Source organism: Mytilus trossulus, chromosome 10, assembly GCF_036588685.1.
Source record: "Mytilus trossulus isolate FHL-02 chromosome 10, PNRI_Mtr1.1.1.hap1, whole genome shotgun sequence".
Lineage (NCBI taxonomy): Eukaryota > Metazoa > Mollusca > Bivalvia > Mytilida > Mytilidae > Mytilus > Mytilus trossulus.
The window spans coordinates 29,374,101-29,391,229 of NC_086382.1; the positions used below are offsets into that span (position 1 = coordinate 29,374,101).

At 31.9% G+C, this 17,129-nt stretch overlaps 1 protein-coding gene across 1 annotated transcript in view; it reads right to left on the bottom strand.

Moving 5' to 3' along the window:
- Positions 1-17,129, bottom strand: part of LOC134687181 (probable helicase senataxin) — a 55,239-nt gene that overhangs the window by 14,523 nt on the left and 23,587 nt on the right. The window contains exons 5-18 of the mRNA XM_063547266.1: positions 15,802-16,961; positions 13,691-14,009; positions 12,763-12,893; positions 12,007-12,112; positions 11,236-11,433; positions 9,432-9,535; positions 8,850-8,999; positions 8,098-8,250; positions 6,844-6,949; positions 5,748-5,855; positions 4,377-4,504; positions 3,366-3,446; positions 2,828-3,001; positions 440-547 (exon numbers count right to left, since the gene is read on the bottom strand). Coding sequence (XP_063403336.1) covers positions 440-547; positions 2,828-3,001; positions 3,366-3,446; positions 4,377-4,504; positions 5,748-5,855; positions 6,844-6,949; positions 8,098-8,250; positions 8,850-8,999; positions 9,432-9,535; positions 11,236-11,433; positions 12,007-12,112; positions 12,763-12,893; positions 13,691-14,009; positions 15,802-16,961 — 3,026 coding nt within the window. The remainder of the gene's footprint in view (positions 1-439; positions 548-2,827; positions 3,002-3,365; positions 3,447-4,376; positions 4,505-5,747; positions 5,856-6,843; positions 6,950-8,097; positions 8,251-8,849; positions 9,000-9,431; positions 9,536-11,235; positions 11,434-12,006; positions 12,113-12,762; positions 12,894-13,690; positions 14,010-15,801; positions 16,962-17,129) is intronic.

The following is a 17,129-nucleotide window of genomic DNA, read 5'->3' on the forward strand; positions in this document are numbered from 1 at the left end:
AAATTCATGTCCAAGAAAAATAAATGAATCTACAGTGTGTCAAATTTGAACATCTTATTTGCCTGTGTTTTGTTGTTTTTCTAACAAGAGGCTACAAGATATCTGAATCTCTCACCAGTCAAATTAAAATTTGATCAAGAGAAGATAACTGCTGACAATTAATCTTCAGATGCCATTGTTTTCTTCTTCGTTCTCTTGAGGTTTCAAAACAATTTGCTTTGCAATTACTTTGAAGACATTCAGAAATCAGACAATTCAGCTATGTTCCTGAACCATTTGAAATTAAAGGATAATCTTTTGTAAATAACTCAATCTTATTTTGTATAATATATCAGCAGTGTTTTTTAACAGATTTGAACCAGTAAGGTTCATTGATATTACTGACGATCATCTATTATGACAAATCTTGCATTGTGCAATAAATTTGTCTAAGTCTTACCTGTGACAAGACAGTTGGAGGCAGTTGTTCAGGATCTCCTACCATAATCAATTTAGTAGTCCCATATTGTAATGGTATTAGCGTATCTAACTCTGTTGCTTGAGAAGCCTGTAATGAATGTAATTACAGTGAAACTTCTCAAAACCGGCCGCCCGTCGGACCACGGGATTCGGCCGATTTTCAGGGGTGGCCGGTTTAATGAATTTGAAATTAACAAGAGTTACTTCCCTTCAATATAAGAGTTACTTCCCCTCAATATGTGTGCATTTGTTTTTTTTACCATGTATTGTACCTCAATCATAAAGTTTGTTTTGTTGTGTAAATTTAGCTTTGTATTCTAAATTGATTATGAAATAAATATTAAAACATCATTTGTATCTTTATTATTTTTTATTTTGCAGGAATAACAAATAAACTGCAACTATATATAACAAAACAATTTTAATATTAATATTTCATATTATTGACAATCAGCATCGCCATTCATCGGTATCATACGATGATAATATATTATTACATAAGCAGTGCACATACGTCAAAGCACCACACCTCATACTAAATATACACCCTTTAAACAAATTAAAAAGGTTTGTTAAACTTCAATACAATATCCCGACGATAACGAATTACGATGTAATTGCAAACGTCAAAGTGAGTGATTAATTTTTATAATTTGCCTAAATTTTTTTTTTTAAAATGATGAAATAAAGTAGCCAAGCTAAAACATTTAATGATAATTAACTATCATCATTGATTAGCGTGGGTGATTGAAGATCAAAATCTCTCAACCGATAATTTATTTGGGTATTGATTTGACATTGACAGGTGAACACTACTCCATGGCCATGCAGGTGTCTAATTGACCGGATTAACTTGTTTGTTTATATAACAGTATTATATATGGACTAATGATTACAAATGAGAAGGCTGGTTTTATGAGGTGATATTTTATTGATTTTAATAACACAAATACACAAATAACGGCCGGTATCCGGTTTAAAGGGGTGGCCGGTTTTATAAGGTTACCTGACCGTTTTTTTACATACACGCCGGCCGGGACTTGCGGTTTTGGCCGATATGAAGGGAGAACCGGTATTAGGAGGGACCGGTTTAGAGAAGTTTCACTGTATAATGTACAATAATTGATTGAAATTTAATTGCAAATAGTGAAATACATAGACAAAAATATATGGCAAGAGTAAATTTCCCACTGGTAGGTTAAAAGTATACATTGTATTAAAAGTTCTAAGCTCATAAACTTCACAACACTTTGGTTTCATGATTATTGGTTGGATACCATAAGTTTGTGGATTTTGTGGGTACAGGTGAAAAAAAATAATTAAATGTTCAAAGAATTGCAAATCTCAAAAGTCTTTTATTCAGAATTTGACAAAACCACAAATTAAATATCCACGAAAATGAAGAAATCCATAGTTAACAGACTAGACAGGTTCTTTAACTTGATGGTAATCTGAAATTTTACAGTATTTTTAAGCCAATAGACCGGTCTGTTTAACATGCATCAAGGTGGACAAATTTGTTTAGGAAACAAGCTAACTCTAAATAACAGCATGACTCAATTTTTCAAGAAAACAAAACTTTGCGACAAGATTTCAGCTTTCGAATTGTGAACATGCATGATTTTCTTAATAAAGGATTGCTGTTCACAAGGAAGCTATTAAACCAAGACTTCCAAATGGTGAATTTGAAATCATCCCTTCTTTAATTTTATGTACGCCATCACAAGTTGGTTGATCCAAATGGAATAAACGTTTCACAAATGATATCGGATATGTTCCTTACGTTGTAACTATATACAATCCCCTTCAATTTCATGAATGTGACCTACCAAATTATACTATTTACCAGATTTTTTATAACATGAGCAACACGATAGGTGCCACATGTGGTGCAGGATCTGCTTACCCTTCCAAAGCATCTGAGAACACCCCTAGTTTTTGGTGGGGTTCGTGTTGCTTATTCTTTAGTTTTCTATGTTGTGTCATGTGTACTCTTTTTTGTCTGTTTGTCTTTTTCAGGTTTAGCCATGGCATAGTCAGTTTATTTTCGATTTATGAGTTTGACTGTCCCTTTGGTATCTTTCTTCCTCTTTTACGACAGAACTGTTAAATGAACATTGTACTACTATCCAATATATATTGATAACATGATAACACACAAGGATGTGGATGGGGGTTTCAGAATAGAGAATGATAGCCAAAAGTGCACCAAAATAGGACTAATATATAAAGAATTGATAATAATGGCCAAGTGATATAAAAAAAATGGAGAAAAATACCTGAAAAAGTGAAAGTCTACAGAATTGATGACCCCCCCCCCCCCCCAACCTCAACCCTCACACAAGTATATGTATTATGTATGTCTTACCTCATCTACAATAACACAATTGAACATTGACCTCCTGATGTTTTGAGAGTAAGGAGCTAGTATGTCTGCATAAAAATCATTGCCAAAAGAATTTAGTGTGCCACACACTATATGGCTCTTTATCAATACATCCCTCATAACTTTTTGTTCTTCTTGCCTTGTAAGTTTTATGTCCTGCAAAAATAAATAATTCACAAATTAATTAGTCTTAGTTGTTAGTGAATATATTTTTTATTACATTTTTAATAGCTGCTATTTATTAAATAATCTTCAAAATGAAAACTCAATAATTTTTTAAACTGAATGTTTAATTTAAATCATATTTCCCAAAAATAATGCTCTCATAAAAGATAAATATCTGATATAGACCTAGACATCCTCCTCACAGAGAATTAAGAGTAAATCCTCCCTTCCAAATTATTAAGTATAGATTTCATCAGAGAAAATATTTCAATGCAAACCTATCAAAACCTTTCTCTAGATCATGCCTTGTTTCCTCCCCCCAAAATACAATTACTTCCTCAAAATAAAATCTTACTTTATATTGAGCCTGGATTGAAACTTCCATATCGTCTTTCTTCTTTTCTAATTTACTCATTTCACTTCTAATCTTCCCTGCCTGCAAAACACCAAAAACAGTATGAAATATGATTCCATCTAACGTAGATAATAAAGGTAGAAAAAGTAGGAATATGGTTATTAATTTTTAAAAGATACCAAATCCCTAGAATCAATAGAAAAACCATTTAACAATGGTAAGAGTTCTTTAGTAGAAGTTCTTCATCTCAAAGTCACATACAGTAAATGGCATGTTTTCTTTGTACTTTTTTTTTTATCACAAAAACTGATTATTAGCATCTATTTTTACTTTCTTTCAGGCAAAATCTCTGATTTGAAATATGTTAATGAGTTTACTGACATTTAAATGTTCACACATACTCATGATAAATGATCTGAGTTAGTCATTGTACACAAATAAAGAAGGTGTGGGTTGGATTTTTAGACAGACAGGGATGGTTTAGGTAGATCCATTGTCTTTTTCTGAGCATCACTTCTTGGGATGCAGAAAAAAAAAAAATGTTTTATAAAAAATATTTTACAAAAGAAAATTTGTGTTTTGGGGATTGATCAAGAATATGAGTGCCATGACACTAATTCGATATATCAAGAGTATATATGAAAAGCAATTCTTTCATTTAATTTAAACAAATATTATTGGTCAATGAGGGAAATAAGTTTCCCTAGAAAAAATAACTTAAATTTCATTGTAAATTTAAAGTATTTTTAACAAAAAGGCAAGATCCTTGACCCCCAAGATTTCATGTAAACAAATTTCAAAGTACTGTGACTCAGAATAAAATTGAGAATGGAAATGGGGAATGTGTCAAAGAGACACAACCCAACCATAGAGCAATGGGTCTTCAATGCAGCGAGAAACTCCAGCACACGGGGGGCGTCTTCTACAGAAATTTAAGAAAAATTTACTATCACACTTTTTTAGACCCCCAACTCTGATACTGTTTATTTTTTATGTAAAAACTTGCCCTACCTCAATTGTTTGCATTTTGATTGTCTTACTGGTCAATTCCTCATGCAAACTTGATATTCTGGTCTTCAGCTTATCTATCTCTTTTACCACACTTGTGTTGACCTGTCGTTTAATTTTGTTCTTTAATTCTGAAAATAAATTTCATAATATAGACATTTAACATTTTTTTTTTTATCAAATACCAAAAAAGTCTCAAGAACTATGCTTTATTTAATCAACAATGGTATATGCTTTAATAAATCAATATGGTAAAATCAAATAAAATCCAACAATCTTTATAGTCAAATCAACTAATTATGTGAACTTATTACGCAGGCAAAAGAATTTCACATAAGCATTCACAAGGCTTCAAAATGCTAATTGGCTAAAGTTGTAAACATTGCATAACTCCTAGAAAAACCCTGTTGAAACAAATGCTGATGAACAAAATTCCGTTTATACACAATGAAAACAAGAATGTGTCCACAGTACACGGATGCCCCACTCGCACTATCATTTTATATGTTTAGTGGACTGTGAAATTGGAATAAATTCTCTAATTCGGCATTAAAATTAGAATGATCTTCTCAAAGGGAACATGTATACTAAGTTTCAAGTTGATTTGACTTCTACTTCATCAAAAACTACCGTGACCAAAAACTTTAACCTGAACTTCACACTATCATTTTCTATGTTCAGTGGACCATGAAGTTGGGGTCAAAACTATGATTTGGCATTAAAATTAGAAAGATCATATCATAGGGTACATGTATACCAAGTTTCAAGTTGATTGGACTACAACTTCATCCAAAACTACCTTGACCAAAAACTTTGACCTGAAGGGGGACAGACGGACGAACGAACGGACGGACAAACGTTCGGACAGACGGACGCACAGACCAGAAAACATAATGCCCCTCTACTATCGTAGGTAGGGCATAAAAAACCCAATTCCAAATATTAAAAAGATTAAAAGCAAATAGTGTTAGAACTGTTGAGATAGGGATTCTTTAAAAATGTAACATTGCAATATAAGCCAGAAGTTTCCCTAGCCATAAACCAGGTTCAACCATCTATTTTTCTTAAATTGTCCTGTACTAAGTCAGGTATCAAATAGTCTGTTTCTCTGTATGTTGGCGTTTTTTTAATTGCAGTTCAATGTTTTAGTTTTTCCGTTGTTTTTATCTTATAGTTGACATGTTTTCCTCTTTTATAGATTTTAAGACCAGATTTCTTTTTCGGTTCATCTGTTTATGACTATTGAACAGCAGTATACTACTGTTGCCTTCATATCACCGTCAATTGCTTGGGGACAAAACTTAGCAGTTTCAATGCCTTTTAGGTTGAAGAACATAGATGCCTTAAAAGTAAAAACTTTGCTGTTACACTTACCCTCGGCCTGATTTACTTTTACAATCTCCCGATATGTGTACTTTTGTACATCATGATGTATATTTTCTGGTTTCCCAATGCGAACAAGTCGGAATCCAGAATGTTTACCTAAAAATATAAAACATCAATTAAGGAAAATAAATTCATTCCTTTAGAAAACATTGCAAGTTTTTATATTTATGTGAATAATTTGACTGGATGAGTGTTACAATAATCCTGACTTTCATTTTGATAACTTAACCGTTAACATAGATTTGAATGCAGATTTTTCTGAAATTACAATAATTCAACTCTCTTTTTTGTCAATTCTTGAAATATTGCAATATTAAATGCATGAAATGGTTTCTGAATTAGTGTTAAATAATAAAACTATTTCAATAACTCTAGCATTTCTGAATTACAGTGCTTTTTAATAAAACTTTTGCATTTCAATAACTTTTGTGACCAGTAAAATAAAGATATTAATGAAATGTATTATGAAAGCCAACTGCAAAGAGAACAAGTGAAACTGCAAGCTACTGCTCACTGATGATACCCCCTCTGCAAGTGGATAATATTAATAGTGTCTGAAAACGCATCACACGGTATAGCTGACTTATATAAATCCTGAAACCAAATTTCAGAAATCCTTGTATTGTAGTTCCTGAGAAAAATGTGACGAAATTTTCAACTTGGCTATGATGTGTAAAATCATACAAGTGTTTGGTAAACAGGAAGTTGTCGAGTGGTCAATCTGAAAATGCATCAGACGGTATAGCTGACTTAGATAAACCCTGAAACCAAATTTCAGAAATCCTTGTATTGTAGTTCCTGAGAAAAATGTGAAGAAAGTTTCATGAGACGGACTGACTGACGGACGGAGGACAGACAGTGGTAAAACAGTATACCCCCCTTTTTTAAAAGCGGGGTATAAAAATTTAGAATTAGCCAAAAGACAAAACTAACAGAACACAATAAGGTGTGAGTATTATTTAAAAGTAGAAGACATCTAAATTACTTTCATATTAAGAAATGTACAAAAAGAGTGTTTTTTTAATTGTGTATAAAGGAAAATTGAGCCATGAATTAATACAACATATGTTATGGACTAACTCACTCTTTTCTTCCATCTTTCTTCTTTCATCTATAAGTCTTTTCATTAATTCATCTACAGCAGCATTTGATGGTGCACACAGACAAATATGACATGTCCTATTGCTTTTCTGAAATTAGAAGAACAATCAATATCAAATGTTTGGCAAATTATCAATGAAATATAAAACTAAGTTTCAGAAAGTTGTTTTTTTCTGATACCAAAATATTTTCCCGCTCGATCAAAAAGTGTTTGGACTCCACCAGTTTACACATTAAATTCATGATAGCATTTGAATCAAAATATAATTCTTGCAAAAACCATTGATAATTCGTATTAAAGTAACATCATATTATTTTGTTGGGCTGTTTTCTGCTCTTTGGTCGGGTTGTTGTATCTTTGACAAATTCCTTATTTCCATTCATGATTTTACAAATTGTTTTTTTCTCAAACTTAGCTGTAAATCTTTTTTTTTTCATAACTGATTTCCAATCAAATGTATATTACAGTGTTACCTATCTAATCCGACACCTGGGTATTCCAACATCCTGCTTTAACCGACACATTTTCATGGTCCCAAAATTTGCCTATCCTTGCAAAAGAAAACTGAGTATTCTGACACCCTGCTTAATCCAACATTATTTTAGTTTTACAATTTTATTGTAGTCAACCGGTGTGTCAGATTAGGCAGGTTACACTGTATTAACAAACAAGAATGTGTCTATAGTACACAGATGCCCCACTCGCACTATCGTTTTCTATGTTCAGCGGACCATGAAATTGGGGTAAAAACTCTAATTTGGCATTTAAATTAGAAAGATCATATCATAGGGAACATGTATACTAAGTTTCAAGATGATTGGACTTCAACTTCATCCAAAACTACTTTGACCAAAAACTTTAAACTGAAACTTGCACTATCATTTTCTATGTTCAGTTGACCATGAAATTGGGGTCAAAACTCTAATTTGGCATTAAAATTAGAAAGACCATATCATAGGGAACATGTATACTAAGTTTCAAGATGATTGGACTTCAATTTCATCCAAAAATAATGTAACCAATAACTTTAACCTGAAGTGGGACGAACGGACAGACGAACAGACGGACAGACCAGAAAACATAATGCCCCTCTACTAAGGTAGGTGAGGCATAAAAATTCTTAGAGTAGACTGCAAAGTAAGTAAGAATAACAGACTAAACACACTTTTTTATTAGACATTAACAAGACAAGCATATCAGGAAATACGTCATCCAATGACAATATTTGACTGTTACCTTAATGATATTCTTGATTATACCTATAATAGTATAGGATTTACCAGTACCAGGAGGTCCTTGGATCAGCACTACTCTATTTTGCTGTGCAGGCTCCAGTGCTATCTTGGTTGATATCACAATAGCTTTTTGTTGCGACTTGTTATAGTTATCCTAAAAATGCATGAACAATGTGTTTAACGGATTAAATGTTAAAGATATATAACTAAATACAGCTAAATCCCTCCTTTCTCATACTATTACAATATGTTATTAACCAATTACATATGACAGTCCTTGTGCCCTTCTCTGTCCTCCACCAATAAAAACTTACCAACATGTTATAACCAATACGGCTGAAAATGGAATTTTACACAAATCAATCAATCAATCAATCATATCCATAATAAAAGAACATGCATAATTACTGATACTTTTGATTCAATTATTTTCTTGGGTACCAATTTTCGTAGATTGAGGAAGACATATATATGGTTTTGGCAAAGTCTGCATATATTGAAGCCCATAAAATAATTGTTATTTGTTTAACATTTAATTTCTTTGTTCACCTGTACGCAAGAAATTCACAAAAATTGGTAACCAACAAATAGTAATAAATCCACAGTAAACAATATTGGTAGTTCAATCTTAAGGGTCACTGTTAGTGTATTTTATTTTTTTGTTGACAATTATGATTCTGGTAAAAAAAGCTTCAATCAGTAATTTTGAATAGAGTTCTATCAATTTCAGATTTTAATTTTCAGTATACTTACTAATTCTAGAAGATCATTTTCTTTAACTGAAGGATGATTGTGAAATACTCTGAGGATACCTGGAGTCAAAATACTATTGACCATGGTGGTCTTGTAAAGGCGGGACAAGGCATTGTAGTGGCGTAGTGTCGAAACCAATGAGCATACAACCTGAAACAAACAAGCATATAATTGAAATAAGAATCCATTTGAAAGCATTCACATTTTTATACTTTTCTGCATTAAAACACTTTCATTGAGATCATCATTTCCTTTACAATTGGTGAAAAGTTAGTGTGCAATAGTGCCTTATGTCCAGCAGCACATATTACATGCATATTCAGAATGAAAATATGTTGCTGTCATATATAATGAACATCATTAATATGTTTCTTTAAATTCTTAAATTAAAATAAAATTTCTCAAAACATTAAACTTCCTTGTTTTAGGTACGTACATCTTTTGATTGGGTCAATTGATTCAAAATTGTTAGTTGTAGTAAAAACATGAATTGTCTAATTTTTGTTTTAGTTGACTGCAATGAACTAAAAAATATATTAACAGCAATCAAGCCAATTTAATTTAGATATATGTTGATAATACCGTGATAGAAGATCTCTTATCAGGCAACATTTTGAACTGTCGAAATCTGGTCTTCACAATTATTTCTAGTCCAATAAAATCAGAGGGATATTTTCCTTCTTTTACTGAAATAAAAAAATCATTTTTTAAAACAGAGCATATTTTTCTGTTTTAAAATGGTACATAACATAACAGGGAGATAAGTCGTAATAAACTGTTTTCACAGATTTATATTTGCCTTTTTTGCGATTTTGCAATTTTGATAATGCAAATGTTGAAATCAAAATAGCAATACTTTAACATGTAAGTCAATGAACCCTGACTGAAGATACATCATTACCAAACAATCTCCATGGAAATGAGATGTGCCAATGCTAATATTTGCATCACAAATACCATTGACTTATAATAAGTAGTTCCCTTTAAACAAACTAAAACACAAACATCAACTTTTAAAATATGCAGAAGTTTCCAAGTCGATGAACCATGATAAGGGGGTAGGGCTATATAATCACCATGGAAACTTTTTTTTCTTCCAATTAAGAGTGTTTTCTTTTTTTTTCAAAATTTTATGAAATTAAACTAACCAAGTTAATTTTAGTCAAGGTGGTTGGTATCACCTTAAAATAATAATACTCTACTTCAAAAGCATATAGATACCTGCACATAATGCTTATACTTTATATGCACAAACGATACATTTTTTTGCAGAATATTGTTAATTTACATAATATTTAATTACTGTGGATTCATTTATTTTCGTGGGTATCAATTTTCGTGGATAGAGAAAAAAAGACGTTTCGTGGTATACGTAAATTCGTGGATCGCTGATTACAACAACAAAAAATAGATGCGTAATTCATGAATTTATTTTTGATTAAGGAGATCATATAACCTCCTTGGTTTGATCAATAGTAAAACAAAACAAAAAAAAACAAAGAATTAATTGAAAAAGTTTTGAATGGTCAAAATCCTCGCTTGGTCATTCTATGTTAAAGTGTTCATTGATAACTTCGATTACAATAATGGACAGAGACAACTAATTATTTGTTTGTTTTACAATTTATAAATTCTTATCTGAATTCTATAAGGCATTCAAAACTTTATCATTGAAAGCTAATTTCCCTAATTACGATATAATAAACAGTGATATATTTATAAGGTGTGAAAATAAATGTTCCTGTCATAAACAATATTACCTACGGGCAATATCCCCGTACTTAATCCTATTGATTTTAATCAGTGGTAAACCAAACTATGACACGATAGTTAACAACTTGCAGTTATTTTTCATGAACAGTTTTAATCAATTTAAAAAAGTAAATTATCACTGATATTCGATATATTTATTAAAGATTTAATCAAAATATTTGTATCTTCTTTCAATAAAAAACACTTGTTTCTTACAATGTTTATTCCTAGTCAACACTATACAAAAACTGCATAACATAACCGGAAATAAACATCTAAATCCAGACACATTTCTCTGGATTATTCTTCGTTGAATTCTTAAATTTGTGGTTCGCTGTGACCCACGAAAATTGGTATACCATGAATAAAAATGAATCCACAGTATAAAAGCTTTCATGAAATACAATATGATCAATTATACAAAATACAAAATAAGAAATACAAGGGGGGAATTTTTTGAAATTTTCATTATTTTGTTTAAGGTTCAAAGTAGTTGTTTGTCAAAATTTATGAAAAATAAACAATCCAACTAATTTCGGGCAAGGTGTTTAGTACCACCTCAAAATAAGTTAGTTTGCAATGCAATCCAGTCTGTATCTACAGCTTTTAAAAGTGCTAAGAAAATCATCCATACCTAAAGAAGGAAAAGTCTGTAGGATTTTAACCACATCGCCCTGATTCCTACGATACACAAGCCTCTCTATGAATCCAAGCTGTGGATAGTACTTGGCTTTATGTTTGGCACTGACTTCCCATGCATTGACTCCCCAAGTATTTACTATCACAAGATCTCCTTCGTTTAAAAGATTGAAGGTCTGCTTTGGGACCACAGCTAAAATATAAAAGTTTTAAAAATTAAAGCAATTGTTTTTGTACAATTTCACAAAGGTCATTTCTAGTAAAACATTGGAATATTTTGAGTTTGACATAGTTAATTTATTTTCATTGACAGGGTTTTATTTTTGCTGAAATGCAAATTTTGTTTTTGAACAGACAAAAATCATAGTAGTTTGCATCCCATTATCATGATTTTCAAATATGTTCTGCACTAACATTCAAAATTAATGTAAAATCTTGCAAAATACACCATTCTTGCTCCACCTGCTGTTAATAGGCAGAGTAATGTCTTTTTTTCTGTTTCCTAAATATTTCAGAGGCGAATGTCTTTCAAAATATGGGTAGGAGCTTCAGCAATGGAATAACACGAATATGTTGTACCATAACTGAGCTCCGCCTTCTTTCCTTTGGACTCTAGTTCAGCTGCCTATTTAATTATCAAAGTATGGTACAACATCAAATTCCAGATAATAAACCATGGTTTTCCCTCAACCCACTTTTTAAGCAAGTTATTTCATTAAAACATCAAAGGAAAAAATCCAATTTATGTAACAAGTAGTAAATTTACCAGTAAAAGTATATGTGAACATCTTGTCACATGGTTTATGTACTCGAGTAAACACAATGTCAACTGATCTCCTCCTTCCCTTTGACTCTTGCCAAGACCTCACACACTGAAATATAAAAAATAAAATGAAATAAAAATTATTGATCAAATAAAGGCTTGTATAGTCCCCCATTTTATTCTCCAAAATCGACTATACAGTACATAAAGCAAGAAATAATAGAAAACAAGAATGTGTCCAAAGTACACGAATGGCCCATCCCCACTATCATTTTCTATGTTCAGTTGACCGTGAAAATGGGATAAAATCTCTAATTTAGCATTAAAATTAGAAAGATCATATCATAAGGAACATGTTTACTATGTTTCAAGTTGATCGGACTCCAACTTCATCGAAAACTACCTCGACCAAAAACTTTAACCTGAAACAGGACAGACGGACGAACAGACAGACAAACAGACGGAGGCACAGACCAGTAAACATAATGCTCATAAATGGGGCATAAAAAATATAGGTGCTCATAATATTATCAATACATGTACTTGAATTTTATCTCATCCATATTTATATGTTTATTTTTATTCAACATCAAATACCGGTATATACTGATAATTTTAAAAAATATTAATGCGTCACTAAAAATTTCTTGTTTCTTTTCACTTCATTGCTTAAAATTAACTGGAATCTGCTTGAATTTAACAGAATAAACCATAAAAGTTAACCGAGAAACAGGTTAAAAAAAAATTGTGCCAACTTACTGTTTCCCATGTTTCCAGATAAAGATGGGGGAATAAAGTTTTGAAATAATCTTCGTAACATTCATAAGAGTCTAAGAGATGTGAAACAGGATACGCTTCTTCAACATCTGGAGGTGCTGTCTGATGCTTCTCTACAAAAATAAAAATAATAAGATTTATTTTTACCACTACACACAAAATCAAATTATTCTATTATCAAATCTGCTATTACTATCTATGTATCTAGGCTTTCTATATTGCAGGGCTTTTTATTAATGACTATGCAGTACTAGTATGGGCTTTGCTAATTGTTGAAGGCCAGACAGTGACCTATAGTTGTTTATTTCTGTGTAATTTGGCTATAGTGGAGAGTTGTCTAATTGGTAATCATACCATATCTTCTTTTCTATATTTCTATATTTAAATGATGTTTTCATATATATGACAATGTCCGATACATAACATAAAATTCTACTGAAAGTTTGATATTAATATATATATGTCTTAATTTTTATATTATTAATTTCGGACCATATTTGTATCAAAATAGTTATTTGCTTTTGTTGGAATTTTATAGACATGTGATTTTCATTGGATTGATTTAAATATATTGTCTCGTAGACATTAACAATATATTAGTTGTTATTTCATTTACTTTTTTTTTTTTTTTTTTAAATCTTATGTATTTGAAGATTTTATTTACTTCAAATAATCAATTATTGATATTTTTTTTTATAAAACTTTCAACAATATCATGAAATTCATTACATGACGTCACAAAGTTTTTAGATATTTTAAAAATAACCTTGCAATATGCTTTTTGCTATCCGCTGTTTTCTATATACCTTCGAAAATATAGTTTTACAAGTGACTATATCTGAACCAATCAAATTAGTAAAAATATACGAATTAATAATAATATATAAATCTTTTTTTTTTAAATTCTCACCATATTCATCAAACCAGCTGGCATTCCACTTCAATATCTTCACAAAGAAGTAATTCAAGTCTAAAATACTCAGATCAGCAATAGGACTGCTTCCCTGTTTGAAAAGAGGAACTGGTACCCTATCAACCTGCTGCTGAGCAGACGACGGTCTTGAATTATTATAGTGGGCAGCTCTGTTTCTATGTTGCTGGTAAGTAGATGGTGTGGGAACAGTTGCTACTGGTACCTGTAGACTGGAACTTGAATAAGCACCAGGAGGTGGTTGATAAGTAATTGTTGAATTTTGGTTCTGTGTTGTTAGAGGTTTTGCCTTTGCAGCCTAAAAAGAGGAAGTTAATGCACTTAAATATTTAGTCAACAAATACATTGTAAATATACATACTGTTACATGTAAATAAAAATTGTCTTTACGAGCCCGTCCCAATTCAGTAGCCAGCTGTTGTTCAGTGGTTGTCATTGGTTACTGTCCGTCATATTTGTTTTTTTTTGTACATTGGAATTGAGGCCATTTAAAGTTTTCTTGTCTGAATTTTTCCAATTTACTTTATAACAATATGGCCTTTTAAAGCTTATGACTATACATACTATATATACTATAGTTTTTTTACTTCTTTTTTCAATGATACACAGTGACCTATATAATTGCTTAGATCTTTGTAATTTGGTATCATGGTGGAAAGTTGTTTAAATGGAATGCACACCACTTCTCCTTTATATTTTTATAAATACAAACATCAATGTGAATGCATGTATATAAAATCTGTTTACTTCATGTACTTTGAAAATTATGTCTGCAATTTGTGTTTTTTTTGTAAATTTAATTTTTAGTTGGTCAAAAATCACTAAATGCTGATGATTAATGGCATGGGGATTTGCTTTAAATTTCCTCTCTTCCTATTGAATTTAATAGAAAGTCATGTGGACTAAATTTAAGTCTTGGGATACCAATTTTGATGAATCCAATTTTGATGAATTCAGAGGTTAAAGGTAAACCTTTTGTTCAAAAGTTCAAATTAATACATTTTTTTCTTTTTAAAGCTTGTATGCAAATTTTGGCAAAATTTAAAACAAATTCAAATATTCATGAAAGTTCAAACTGCTATGTTCCCTCAATCCATGAACAAAATTGCTTACTCCAAAAATAAATCAGCAGTAAATCACAGTCTTTAATAAGGGTATAATCACCAGTGAATCACTTGAAACAAGCAAAATTGAATCACTTGACACCAGCAAAAGTGAATTTAGTAGGAAACTCCTTGTGTATACTACAATGCATACAGGGGTCCAAATTAGCGCTAGTCCTGAAGTAGTAAAATTTGTGTCGGACCAGTAGAAATTTGTTGATAAAAATCATTGATTGCATTGCAATCTCCGTTTGTTTACAAAACAATTTACTTGTGAAATCGATTACTTGGTACCGGGGGGGTATTACAATTGATCAATTTAATTAATATGACGGGTGAGCGACCTTCACAACAATATAAAATGTGGAAATTTTTGGAAGGAGTTAAAGCGCCGGCCAAAAAATTTAGATAATTTAATCCGAGCCCTTCCTGCTCATTCTGCTGATGCAGAAAGGGGGTTTTCTGGGATGAAACTTGTAAAGAATGATTGATGATCAAAATTGCGTCCAACTGTTTTATCAGATCTTTCATGTCTTTTATTCATTATGTTTCACACTGAAGATTTAGCATCATTTGATCCAGTCCCGCCTATTGAAATGTGAAATATTTCTGGACATCGCTCCAGACGATCTAGTCAGGCACCCTATAGACGTCTTGAGGATGTCGATAATGTGGAAGACAATGTTCATATTCAGTTTTCTGTCCTTGATCCTGATTTTGATAAAGAAAATCATTGAGATAACCAAAGCCTTTATTAAAATCAGAATAAAGACTATTCCTTTGTTACTGTTTAACTTATGTAAACGAAAGCATCAACATAAAACATCTGTCATTTATATTAGTGTTTGTCAAATTAATGTCATTTTTGCAGAACCAGTAGATTTGGAGCCGGACCAGTAGAGTTTTCAGTCCACTGGTCTGGCTGGCCAGTACACAAAAATGCTTAAATTCGACCCCTGAATGTATATAACAAAATGTATAACATACCTGTAAATTGAGAGGTAGCTTTTTCATCAAATTTACAGAGCAAGTGCTTGGAGGCTGTGTAACTGGTTCATTTTCATTTTCCCCAGGTAGTTTTGGTAGTCCATTAGGAAAATGTGTATTAAACCTTGCCTTCCTATTGTCCCAATCAACTCCTCCTTTTGTATTCTCTACAGACTGAGAATATGCTGGTATCCTAAACTGAACATTTAGACGTTTGCTCTCTGATCCTACTATACGCAGAATTGATTTGGGTGTTTTCTCATGTGTTTGAGCCGGAGATGATGTTTCTACATTTCCTGTCGATGCAATTTCAAGATCTCTTTCTCTGTACATTGATATTCTTAATGTCGTCTTCTCAGGAGAATTATTATTTATGCTGACCTCTGTAGTTGATGCCTCCATCAGACTTTCTGTTCTTTGTTCCGATTCTTCACGGCTCGGTGTTCTGACTCGTGATGTGATCTTCATACTGCTCAAACCAATTTTTGACATAAAATCCCCAGAAATTTGTGAATCTAGGTTTGTTGCTAATAATGGTGATTTTGTTACTATTTCATTTTCTTTCTCTTTCTTTGCAGTTTCAGACAACTTAGGAATCCTTTTCATGATTGTCTTATCTTTGTCATCTTTCTTCGTTTCATTTTTCTTCGATGATTGATCTTTTTCCTTTTGAGAAGATGAGCGATGACTACTTTTGTCTGAAGATCTCCTGGAAGATTCTCTCTCCTTTGACTTTTCTGATGATTTGGATTTTTCAGATGACTTTTGATCCGTCTTATCAGAAGACCTACTGGATGATCTGTGATCTTTTTTCATGTCATGTGACTTCTGATCCTTGTCACCTGACCTCTTATCTCTATGATCTTTAGAGTCTCTTTCTTTTCTGTGACCAGAACTTTGTGATGAGCTATGACGATGTTTGTGTTTAGATGAAGACCTTTCATGTCTATCCGACTGAGAATGACTGCGATTATCTCCTCTTCTACTTTTATCAGTCTTCTCGGAAGTTATATTATCTTTTTTCTGCTTTTCTTTGGTTGTTTGCTGATCTTCCTGACTGCTCTGTGCCCCCTTTGCTCGTGGAAATTCCAGTAATGGTAACTGTTTAGCTAGGATCTCTTTTTCGTCAGGGAGAGTTACATCTGAAACATCACTTGCACCTAAAATACAAAAGAAGAAATCAGGTTGAGTATCAGTGTCATATTCAAAATGGCTGACAAATATTCATACAACAAAATATCTATTATTGTTAATAAGAAACTCCACAAATTAGAAAGTGTTATTTTTTTATACCCCAGGCATAAGATTACAACATCAATATTTCCGGA